The sequence below is a fragment of the Condylura cristata genome, unplaced genomic scaffold, assembly GCF_000260355.1.
Source record: "Condylura cristata isolate star-nosed mole 26May11 unplaced genomic scaffold, ConCri1.0 scaffold00012, whole genome shotgun sequence".
NCBI classification, from domain to species: domain Eukaryota; kingdom Metazoa; phylum Chordata; class Mammalia; order Eulipotyphla; family Talpidae; genus Condylura; species Condylura cristata.
In genome coordinates, this window is record NW_004567113.1 from 38,205,705 (window position 1) to 38,218,093 (window position 12,389).

General features: G+C 41.0%; 1 protein-coding gene across 2 annotated transcripts in view; it reads right to left on the reverse strand.

Moving 5' to 3' along the window:
- Positions 1-4,201: 4,201 nt before the first annotated feature.
- Positions 4,202-12,389, reverse strand: part of FAM114A1 (family with sequence similarity 114, member A1) — a 58,199-nt gene continuing 50,011 nt past the window's right edge. For both annotated transcript variants that reach the window (XM_012723985.1, XM_012723984.1), the window contains exons 13-14: positions 7,695-7,748; positions 4,202-5,959 (exon numbers count right to left, since the gene is read on the reverse strand). In XM_012723985.1, the coding sequence (XP_012579439.1) occupies positions 5,858-5,959; positions 7,695-7,748 (156 nt within the window). In that variant the 3' untranslated portion in view covers positions 4,202-5,857. The remainder of the gene's footprint in view (positions 5,960-7,694; positions 7,749-12,389) is intronic.

Sequence of the window (12,389 nt, forward strand, 5' to 3'; positions counted from 1 at the left end):
GAATAACACCAAATTCAGGACAAGAAGCTATTTTTTTCACAGTAGAGCTTTAAAACACTTACCAGTATCCCACAATGCTTGGTACTGTAGATTCAGCTCAAAGTGTTGTAGACCAGCGGTTATCTCTAAGGCCAGGAAAGCATAAAGCCTCACGTTCCAGGTAGGCAGTGGGCGGTTAAGGATTTGGGGGGAGGGCAATCTACAAATGGGCTTCCCTGGCACCAGAGAAGGGGAGGGGCAGGAGATGGAGATATTTTAGGAATATCAAAGCACGTGAGAGACGGGATGCTGTGGCCGTGATGACCAGGAAGCGGCTCCATTTAGGCGTCTGTGCAGGATGAGAGGCAGATGGTGATCACTACCCTGGGGTCTAGTCACCTCACGTGGCTTTGCTCTGGGTCTCTTTAGTTGTAGCTTGTTCTTAGTTGCATGGAACAATCACAGTTAATGACTAAATCTTTGATTTACAAATGCACCGCACAGTATAAAGAGAGCTAAACATATGTGCTCAGACGTGCTAAAAATAACACGCTATGGCTTTGATTCTCTTTGGTTGGGGCGCTCTGTATAATATTTTCAAAAGCTATCTTTCAGGTCACACTGACCTGGGTTTGAATCCTGGCTTTGTTTTCCTAGTTATGTAACATTATTTTACGTAACGTCTTTGGGTCTCAGTGTTCTCATTTGTGCAGTAGTGATTGTAATAATGTCTACCCAATAGGGTGATTATGGAGATTAAATGGGATAATGCCTGGAAGACACTCAGGACAGTGCCCAGCACATGATAAATACTCATTAGTTTTTATTACTGAAATCTTTTGGATGGATTGCTTTCTGGTGAGATAAATAGGGAAAGGAGAGTACACATATAGACAAAGAAAAAAGAGATAAAGAAAAAGAATGCTTAAAGCTGATCCTGGAAGAGAGGCACTTACTGCTTGTTTAAAAAAAAAAAATTCCTGCAAGGGAATAAGGATGAAAATGGCAGGCACTCAAAGGCAGAGACTTGGCGGCTTGGCTTTGTTTTTTGCCAACTTCATCCATCTGGCCTTGGCTTCTACATTGGCTTTTTGCTCCAAGTGGAGGCTCTAGTAATCTAGCAGTAAAATCCACGGCAGGGAGATAGACCATCTCTGAATCTCTGTAAACTTCGGTGTTCAGTGAAGGCACAGAAGAAATGTACATGTTATTCTTTTGTAATCTAGAAGTCCTTTGAGACGAATAGAAGAGACAGGCTTGTCAAGTGAGTCAGCGGTGACCACAGGCGGATATAATCCAATCGCTTTTTGGCAGCCAGCTCATGCAGAAAAAAATACTCTCCCATCCAGACAAAGGTAAATGTAGCTTAAATCCCAGCACAAAATCTGATGCTCCACAATCAGCTTCTATCCCCACTCTACAGTGACCCTAAGACACTGAACATCATCAATACGTTCTTGCTGCTGGGCTGTAATAATTTAATCATTGCAAAAGATAAAGTGCTCAGAGGACCCAATAATTCAAGATGAATTTCAGGATGGGAAGGGGAAAATAAAAGAACACATCAGTGTCTTCCTCAGACTTGTTAATAGCAGACATTGTCTAGAACATCTATTATAAGGTGAACATACAGAAAATGAACATAAATCTGGATAAGTTATGAGATATCTGGCAACATAAAACAATTTAGTTAGCCACATGATTTTTCTTTTGTGAGGAATGGCTGGTCTGAATCCATTCCTGTGGCATTTTGAATTCTAATCAACCATAAAAGCAAGGCAAAGTAGCAGTTCCAAGATGGATTTTTAACATGATCTCTTGCTATGTGCCTTAACACACAATAATTTAGGAAACCAAGTTGAAGGCTGGCCTGCATCTGAGTAGCAGAATGTATGGAATGCTTAAGAGGAAGACCAGAGAGTAAATTTTATAATACATAAAGTTAGCTTGATCCTGAAAAATAACTGCTTTTATAAAATTAAATATAATGTGTTATGATTTACCCCATCTGTTCAGCACATGCATATATATAAAATACTATGTATTTTATAGCATATATTTTATATAGTATGTATTTTTTTTAAGACTTATTTATTTGTACATACAGAACTGGGGTACAGGCCAGAGGCTCAAGGGTGGCGAAAGGCTTCACCAGAGACAGAGTGGGGAGCAGAACAGGCAGATGGAAGAAGTACACTGCTGAGGGGAGCAGCAGGCAGGTCAGGAGAGGTCTGCCGCGCCATGTGGTCACCTCCGGGGCAGGTGGGAATCGAACTCATGCGGAAGTGACTTAAGCTTCTTAGTGCAGTGCTTTAACACACTGCGCCACCAGGGAGGGCCATATATATAGTATGTATTTTTAAAAAAGATTTATTTATTTATGTATACAAAACTGGGGTACAGGCCAGAGGTGCAGAGGCCGTGAGAGGATTTACTAGAGACAGAGTGGGGAGCAAAACGGTGCAGAGGCCGTGAGAGGATTTACTAGAGACAGAGTGGGGAGCAAAACGGTGCAGAGGCCGTGAGAGGATTTACTAGAGACAGAGTGGGGAGCAAAACGGGCAGATTGATGAAGTGCACTGCTGAGGGGAGCAGCGGGCGGGTTAGGAGAGGTCTGTCCTCCATGTAGATCACCTTCGGGGCTGGGAATTGAACTTGTGGTGAAGCGGCTGCAGCCGGCTTTGTAGTGCTGTGCTTTAACTCATTGTGTCGCCAGGGAGGGCCCTATTGTATATATTTATAAAATAATATTTTATATACATACAATATAGAATAGTGTTTTATAGCATAGTGTATATTTCTGTAGTATTATACACTATATGTTGTTGCATATATAGTCTATATATGTGTTTATTTTTAGGAAAGAGGAAAAAATGTTTATTTCCACATTTCTTCCCTGAGGTATTCTCACTGCATTGCCACTCTGGGAATGCTCGGACTGGCTGTGCCTGCTTCTGTGTCTGACTCCAGGGCAGCATGCTAACTTGCACACAAGATGCTGTTCTGGCTGTTGGTGCACCTGGGAGCAGATGATGTCGTCTGCGAAGCCTGGTCAGCCTGTTCCTTTCTGGGTTCAGATCGTGATCCTCTCGTTAGCATCTCTCTTTAGCCTGCCCAGTGCTGGGGCTTCTTCATCCCCTGGGCTCTGCCACTGAGGATGGTGCTCACCCTGCCTTGACCTTGGTTTGTCACATCGCTCACTTAGCCATAAGCCTCATGCAGCCTGATGTGAGACCCGGAGAGAAGAGCCTTCTGTTCTCAGTGGGATGGCATATTTAGCTTAGTCTCTTTGTTAAGCATTGAGGCTCAATTTTGCCCTTTAGAGCTGTATGTATCAATACCAAAAGTAATTTTTCTTGGACACATTTTGCTTTGAATTTGAAATATGCTTTTGATGTTTTTGCTTAATAAGGCACAGAACTACATTCATTATTTAGACTAGGACTTATTTTGCATGTGATGTAAGAAAAAACCTTGCTCAGGGTAATTGCCTAGAGTGAAATGAACCCAATTTATGTAAAGGATAAAATTTCCAAAGCCTGCTAAATCATTCATTCAGGAACTGATTGACATTTGCCCAGATCTGGATCTGTGCTTTGCCAGGTTTTAAAGCAAAGCAAGGAAGCAATTATTTAAAAGTGGTGGTGAAAGGCAGTATTGAAAGAAAGTAATTCTGAAGGGTGGATATATTTTCAGTGTTTATTCTCTCTCAAATAACATAATTCATAGACCATGAAACTAAGCCCCAGGAATCATCTCTCAGCCTGTATTTCCACCAGCAACCTTCCATTTGAAGATATGTAAATACAATGGAAATAATGTCAATCACTTTTTGAAGAATAATTATATCCTTTATTATTATTTTTTGGGGACCAGATTTCCGTTTCCATTTTTAAAGAAGATTTATTTTATTTATGCATACAAGACCTGGGGTGCAGGCTAGAGGTGTGGGAGGTGGAGAAGGGGAGATTCACCAGGAACAGAGTGGGGAGCGGAACAGGCAGATGTTCTGAAACATACTGTTGAGGGGAGCAGCAGGTGAGACAGGAGAGGTCTGCTGCGCCATGTGGGGTCAGCTTCCTGGCAACCCCAGGATCTCATACTGCAGTGGTTGGGGATAGTCTTCATAGTCTGAGACTTAACCCTTTGCACCACTGGGGAGGCCCAGATTTCTGTTTTCTTTTAAGATTAAAAATTATGCTGTCTATTAAATGGCTTAAATTTAAATCAAATCTGGGAATGTAGCTCCTTTGAAAATATTTGTTTCTTTCTGTACATTTCAGTTAACATCTATAAATCCATCTAGTGCTACAGATATGATGTGAAGAAATTGTAAATCTAAGTTCTTTCCTCTGCTCTCTAAAACAGTATAAAATTTATAAATAGGTAAAGGCAACATTTTCATCAGTTAATTGTCCTCTAGACTTAATCACAGAAACATTTCAGGCAATCCAAAAGCAAGTAGAAAAACAGCATCTTTAATTGATTCCTCAGAGAATTTTTTTTCCAGAGTATAAATAAATTGTTCTTACGGTTTCTACTTGGCTGTTTCAGGAGATACACAAATGAAGGATGTAGACAAGTGAAATGCTAATAAGAAGTAGGATGGTATTTAAATGTCCCTCCTTTGCATGTATGGAATAAAGGCAGTGGGCTATAGCAGAGGAATAAAAGCAAAGGAAAGGGGCTTTCATCTTTGAAAAGATACAGATTTTATCTGCTTTGGGGTGCAACTGGGTAAGACATGTGCCAGAGAGCCAGGGAGGTCCTGGGGCTCTGAACTAGAAGCCTTCACAGTGCCCTCACCTGGAAGCCTCTGCAGAGCTCAGGAGAGGAACACACCGGCCGTGCCTCTCCAGGACACAGGGTCTTTTCTGTGCCACTAAAGGATCAATATAACACACACACCAACCCACACATTGGTATGTTCGGGTCTTTAGAAGCAATGATAGTATGTGTGACCAGCAGGGGTTATCTGTGGATTCACAGAGCAGCTTGATTCAACTTTAAAAATGCACACTAAAGAAAGTGCAGTCCAGGGGTCTCTGGTGACACCCCTTTACTTTTCTATTTGAATACTCCCAAGCTTTGTAATTATGCTAGCCACGTACTTTTGGGCATTAGAATTTTAGACAAAATACTTTTTAGTACCACTTTTCATATGTATTTTCACTCTGTATGTAAATTTGGGATGAAAAGTTTAAGGAGTATAGAAAATACGAAAAATCGAAGAGCAGAATATTGAAAAACCCACCAAAGTTATCCAATCATCCATATTTTTTAAGGTTTAGAAACTTTATTAATATTTTCAAGCATATTAAGAATTATTATAAATACTTTCAGAATGTCTGTCTCTACTAACATGTGAGACCATGTTTCTCTAACGTGAGCATTCACTAGGTGCTCAAAGAATGCTCATTTTGAGAATGAATGACTGAAAAGAATAGCTTAGGTCTCTTTTACCATGATCTGTGAATCTACATATCCATGACAACTGATTTAAAGTATTACTATAAGGATGGGCGATGTAAGGTGGACATTTAACGGATTAAAAAAATGTTCAGGTTCTGCCCATGAATTCCTAAATAGAGTGTGCCTGACCATGAAAATGGAAGGGGATATTTGTGAATGAATTTCAGTTAACAGGTAATCAATACAAAATTGTGTAGGTTTAAATTAGCACAAAGAAAACAGTTATCTGTAAAACAACCATATACATGAACAGTAATGATCCTCTCTTTACACTTGGATTCTCTGTACTTGTCTGTGCAAATTGCGGTAGTGTCATCAGTGGGCATCGGCAGGTAAAAACAGCCCCTTAAATGGCAGGTGCCAAAGCAAGGCCCGCAGCTCCTTCGCGCCACGGAGTCTGGCCAGGTCACGGCTGTGCTCCCGAGCAGCTGGTCCGGAGGTGTGAGACCTGCAGAACAGGCAGCAGCAGCTGCAAGGCATCCTGCACGTAGGTGGTGCTGTTGCAGCCCTAGGAGAGGGCACACGTGGGCAATGAGAAGTTGAGGGGCAGACACGGAAAAATAATCACCCAACTTTCAAAGTTCAATCCTGACAAAAGTTTTCCAACTTTTTAATGGTCTCTCTCCCCACATCTTACACAGTTTACTGCATTCTTCTTGTAATGTTGTTGATTAAAGCAAATGTAAACAGACTCCCTTGGATTGAGTATGTCCAGCTCTAAATGATCACTGCTCACTGAGAAAGGAATTCACTCAGAATGAGGGGTGTCCTCTTAAAGGCTTTTTAGACTGCACACTCGTGTATACTCAGGCCCCAACATGTCCAGTGTTGCCCACCCTCTTCCTAGATCGACCAACTGCCCCGAAGTAACACAGGGTATGAAGAGGCTCTAGCTTGTCTGGACCTATCGATGGACAAATCTTGAGACCAAAAAGCAAGAAGGGTCTCCATCAGGCTAACTGAGGTATTATTGTATAATTATTCATGGCAAATCCATGCACAATGGCTCCTCTGGCTTGGTTCAGACATTTAACACTGCTGTTCGTGTTCTGTGCTGCCCTAGCAGACTGTATTCGACAGAGGGGCCAGAGGGGCCATGCAAAGTTGAAGAGAACTGCTGGGAGAATGTGTGAGTGTCTGGCCTCATATTCTTCAAGACTTCGGTAACTTCTCTGCTAAAGCCCTTCTGGGCAGCCACAGAAGATATTGGTTTTGTTTCTTATTCTGCCTCCGATTTCTTCTTAGCTTTTGCTGTTCCCTAGGTCTTTCCCCTAAGCTCCTTGTCCTTCTGGTCAACTTCACCCTACTATGTGGCTACACCCTAAACAATCACACTGGGGACTACCAGTTATTACCGTAACTACTGTACCTCTGTTGTTTTCTTAATGGTAAGGCACACCTCCTAGAAATACTGCCATAAATTTATAGACAACCCTCTCTAACATGGAAGTTTGGTCATTTCCAAGTTTTGCAATTGACAGCTACTTCAGACAGAAGGAAACTACTGGATGGGCATTACCCATGTTCACACATAATTTGTTAACACCCTGGGTAATACTTTGGCTACAGATGTGTTCGCTTCTTAAGAGTCTAGTCCCTAATGGAAGAGTTTTCCTCTCCCATCTACTGGTGGAACACAGTGACTATGACTCAAGCATGGGGATGCTTCTTGAGTCTTCTTTCTTATCCTGCTTCTGGCAGAGTCATGGCAGCATGGGGTCCACCAAGTCCTAAGGTGAGGAGAGGCCATGGAGTGAGAGGCCACAGAGATGTGTCCTCTGGTCACAGAGAGAGTAGAGGCTAAACACCCTACCTGTCAATTTTTTCAATCTGGAGTTTAGACCAGATAATGCAAAGGTTAGTGTGAATGGAGACAAGTGCCCATCTTTACGAAAATCACTATTGAGAAGAATCCCTGACTGCAGCCAATAATCATGGTATTAAATCTGGTGTCATGGTGGCAGTTTGAAACAGTGACAAAAATAATGTGTCTACATAGCATTTGTCTTTATAATCAGAAATTCTTGAACATTAAATGTTGTTCTTTCACCCAAGGGTTTATAGCTGTTTGAGCTACACAAATCTATTAAAAAAAAAAGACTATTGATGATAACATTTAGAATTGCAATAAGACCTGATGCCTGAAAGACAAAAAAAAAACGAACAAACAAACAAAAACCAACAAAATATAGTGGTAACATTTGTTTTGATTCAGTAGCATGTTCTCTTCAGGGTCCACTTACCTCTAACAATACTCTATCGATCATGGGGTTAAGGACCTCCGCCTTCTTGTCGGCCTGTGGATCAAAAGGATGAAATTGACAGATTAGATGCACAAACTACAAGACTTGCTACATAAAATATGACATGCCAGCTTTGTAGAGGAATCTCCTGGAGGGGAAGGGGATTGTGTTGAGGGATCCACAGCTAGTATGCTAAGTAATCTTGACCTTCAAAATGAGGGAGACGACCACCACATATGGTCAGAAGATGTAGCATTGGCATTCCCACTTCGAGGAAGTGAAACCCGAGGCTGTTGTGATTCAAGGCAGTTTCAACACACTCTCATAAAAGAAGTTGAGTCACAAGATTTATTCCTTACAGATACCAGAAATGGAAGCGGTGGGGCACAGATGAGCCACGGGAAGAGTCGTCCCCTGTCCCAGTCACAAGCAGGAAAGAGACAGCAGAGTAGCAAACTCTTATTACTAAAAGGTGGGAGGGGCAATGGTCACTATCTTTTCCTGGGCTCAACTCTCAGTGGTTATTTTGAAAGGTGCCCCAGGAAAAGCAAAGCAATTACTGTAATGAGAATCTACATGCAGATCCTTTTTGAATGTCCAGACTCTGGGTGTAAGCAAGGTTGTCTTACTATAAAATATCTTAGCAACTTGAATTAGCTGTTTTTCATTGCAAAAAAGGAGAACTGATGCTCTTACTTGACACTCTTACTGTAGACCAGATGTTGTATTTGGTGCTTACTCTATATGATCTCATTTAATTTGGACGGAAATCATAGGAGGGAAGAAGGAGGGTAGGAACAGATTAATTTGTTCAGGTCACATACCTAGAAATTTAAAATCAAATCTTTTAAATTAAAGCTTACCTAGTTTTGACCACTATCTTACACTATTCACAAAAATTAATTCAAAATGGATGAAAAACTTGAATATAAGACCTGAGACCATAAAACATATAGAGGAAAACAGACGGTACGCTCACTGATATAAGTCTTTGTGTCTTCTGCAGCATGGAAAACAAAGGCAAAAATAAACACTGCAAAAGCAAACTGCTCAAGATGGTTAAAATGGTAAATTTAACATTTTATATATTTTACTACAATAAAAAGTAATTAATATTTGAAATTTGTCTTAAAATATCTGTCTAGATAGATGCCCGAGGTTGTTTGTGTTTTTCTGTGGGTGATTAAAATATGTACTATCTTCACCTACCCTAGTTCTAGTTCTGATCTGTAAGTAGTCTTTTTTCTTATTTTAAATGTAAACATGAGTACATGGTCATACTGTGTCTCTAGATCAGCAGCAGAATTAAAACACACTTAAGTTTAAGCTGCCAACAGATCTGTAGAGTTCCTTGTTTGCAAAACAGGAATATATGTCAAACACAGAATGGAATCTGATATAAAGTAGGTGGTCAAAGAGTGAGAGGCTGCATTAGCATCATCATCACTATTTCCACTATTGGTCTATCAATCAATTATATTATCTATAATGTCCTATGTACTCTTAGACAATAAATAATTAAAGGCACTGGAAAGAGAAAGGGCAACTTTAATAGACTGGTTTCCCGCACTATGCCCAGAAGACTTTATGGTAAACACAAGTCTATAAATGAAATCTATCCATTCAAAGAAACCCCCTTTGTTGACATCACTGAGGTCAAAGTAATGTTTTATTGGGGAAACCATAATGGAGTCTTGGGAAAAACCTTTTTAAAAACCCAGTCATTTTAGTAAGTAACATGGAAATCCATTATGGTATTTGCTTTCATGTTTATTTGATTATCAATAAACCTCTAAAATATAATCAAAATGAGAACAATAACATGACATTGGTTTTCAGAATCAATGAGATGTGTAGGCAATTTAAATAGAGTCTGGAGAGCAATAGACACTCATTAACTTCAAGTTATGAATAATGGCTGTTTTAGGGGACAGAAACAACGACTTGATGTAAATGATTCATCACGGCACAAGATGAAGGGCATTGTTGTGCTGAGACCACTTTTCAGTAAACTCTCCTTAGATTTAGCTTTGCTTTGTCCAAAAATGCTAATGTGGGTCCTCTTGATTTTTCGTTCCCAAACATTTGTACACACGTATGAATGATGTGTCTGTGTAGTGTGTATATGGATAGATTATACATATGTATATCTAATTCACTACACTCCCATCTGCTACAGCTTTGCTACTCAAAATGCAGACTGTGGATCCAGAGAATTGTTGTCACCTGGAAATTTGTTAGAAATGCAGAATCATCTCGCAGACTCACCAAGTCAGAATCTGCATTCCAACAAGTTCTCTGAGCGACATGCGCACACATCAAGGTTTGAGAAGCATTGAATTGGATCTAGCACAACATTTCAAAAAGGGATGGACAGCAATACCGTGAGCTTTACCGCAAATATAAAAGAAAATGAACACGAATCATATGACATAAACACACACATGAGCAGACACATACATCTCCACAGGGAGCTGAGGAGCTGACTAGCTGGAGCGTCCAATGGTCACCCCACTGGGAATCGAGACTGACTGAGACCCTGTGGGGGTCAGTTCTGGGCCTCAATTTCCTCTCCCAGTGAACTGTGTGGACAGAGTGAGCAGAGGGTTACTGGGGATCTGGGGAAGCTGGGTCACTCCGACCACTCCACCCTGATTAACAGTGTCTGGGAGCCTGATAGCTAACACCTCAGTCCATAGGCAAGTTCCCTTGAACAACACTGAAAACAATGCATTTAATGGGGCCTATTGTGTCAACAAACTCCACCTCCGCCTTCACTCTCCTGCACACTGTGAAACTCTACTGCTGAAGGGATAACATTGGATGTTTCACAAAATAGCAGAAGCAAACCAGACTCTTTGACAACTGAACAAAAAGGTGAAATGTATCTTCCTCCCATTAGATGAGTCATTTACGGAAGTGCCAGGCACATGTATCTTGGACAGGCAGATCCAGAATCATTTCCATTTCTTTTAAGAACTGCCTTTGGCTGGGGGGTGGGGGGCGGGAGGTAGGGGGGGGGGAAGGGAGGGGCACCCTAGCAGTCAGGTAGGTCTACATGATGTGACCCCTTTCCAATCACTGTGGAGAACGATCAGGTTGGATATCTGATTCTCACTGATGAGCCTTTCAAACCTCTTCCCAGAAACTTGAATGAAGAGACAAAGAGGTCTGGGAATTGGTAAAGCTGAGTCACTTTAATAGGAAAGTGCTTACTTTCCTCCACTGTCCTTTATATCCATAAGATTTGGTGCAGCCTCTATGGAAAATAGTATGGAGATACCTTAAAAAGGAGTAAATATTGGGTCTCCCTTGTGGCCTACAGTTGTCTCAGCACTATCATCTCTGCAGCTGGAGTTTAATCCCTGGCCAGGGAGCTGACCCTCAGCAGACCTCACCTGTCTTGACTACTGCTCCCCTTAATAATGGATTTCAGTACATCCACCTGTTCTGCTCCCCACTCAATCTCTGGTGAATCCTCTCACCCTGGTACTTCTGGCCTGTACTTCAATTCTTCTACAAAATAAAATAAATAAATATTTAAACAATTTAAAAAACAGTAAACACTATATATCAAAGCCAGAAAAACCACTAAATATTTGTCCAAAATGTTTATCCAAAGAACATGAGAACACTAATATGAAAAGATTTATGCATTCCTGTATTAAAAGAAACATTATTCATAATAGCACAGACACAGTATCAGCCTAAGTGTCCAATGCTAGATGAAGAGATAAAGAAATTGTGGGATACAGACTCAATGCAGCAGTACTACTCAACTAGTAAAAAAGGTGAAATAATGCCTTTGGGACAATAAGGATGGACCTGCAGGTGATGATGCGAAGTGACATAAGTCAGAAGCTGATTTTTTACATCAAATGTGAAAGAAAATGAAATTGAAAGACAGATGCCAGATGGTTTCACTTATTTGTGGAATATAAATAACCAAAGAAAAAAAACTGGCGAAGCACAGCAAAATTAATTGTAGATTCTGAATATACTGCTTATCAGGAACGCAGGGATGGTGGGGAGCAGAGAGAAGGAGGGGAGAGGAGCTAGAAGGGGAAAGGGCATTAGGAGGCAGCTTTGAGAGAGGGTGAGAGGTGTGAAAGTATATCCCCCAAACTACTTAGTCATGTAAATGACTGACAAATTTAAAAAACTCGAGAGGGCCCGCCTTGGTAGAGCAACAGGTTAAAGCCCAGCACTATGAAGCTGGCCGCAGCTGCTTCAGTACCAGTTCGATCCTTGGCCAGGGAGCTGACCCACATGGCGCGGCAAAACTCTCCTGACCCGCCCGCTGCTCCCCTCAGCAGTGTACTTCATCAATCTGCCTGTTCTGCTCCCCACTCTGTCTCTGGTGAACCCTCTCACTGCCCCTGCACCTCTGGCCTAACCCCCAGTTCTGTATGCACAAATAACTCAATCTTAAAAATATATAAATTTTTGAGAAAAATCCTGCTTCTTTCTAAATGATTTAGAGCTTGTTTCTGTTTGTTCCTGTTATGAGTTGCATTGTGTTGGCTCCCTAAAAGGGATGTTGAAATACTAACTTCTAGTACAGAATGTGACTTATTTTGGAGATAGGGTCATTGCAAATGTAATTGGTTTTAAGATAAGTTCATTTTGATCATACCCTCATTCATTATGACTGTTGTCTTTGTTACAAGAGGAAAATTTGGACACAGACATTCA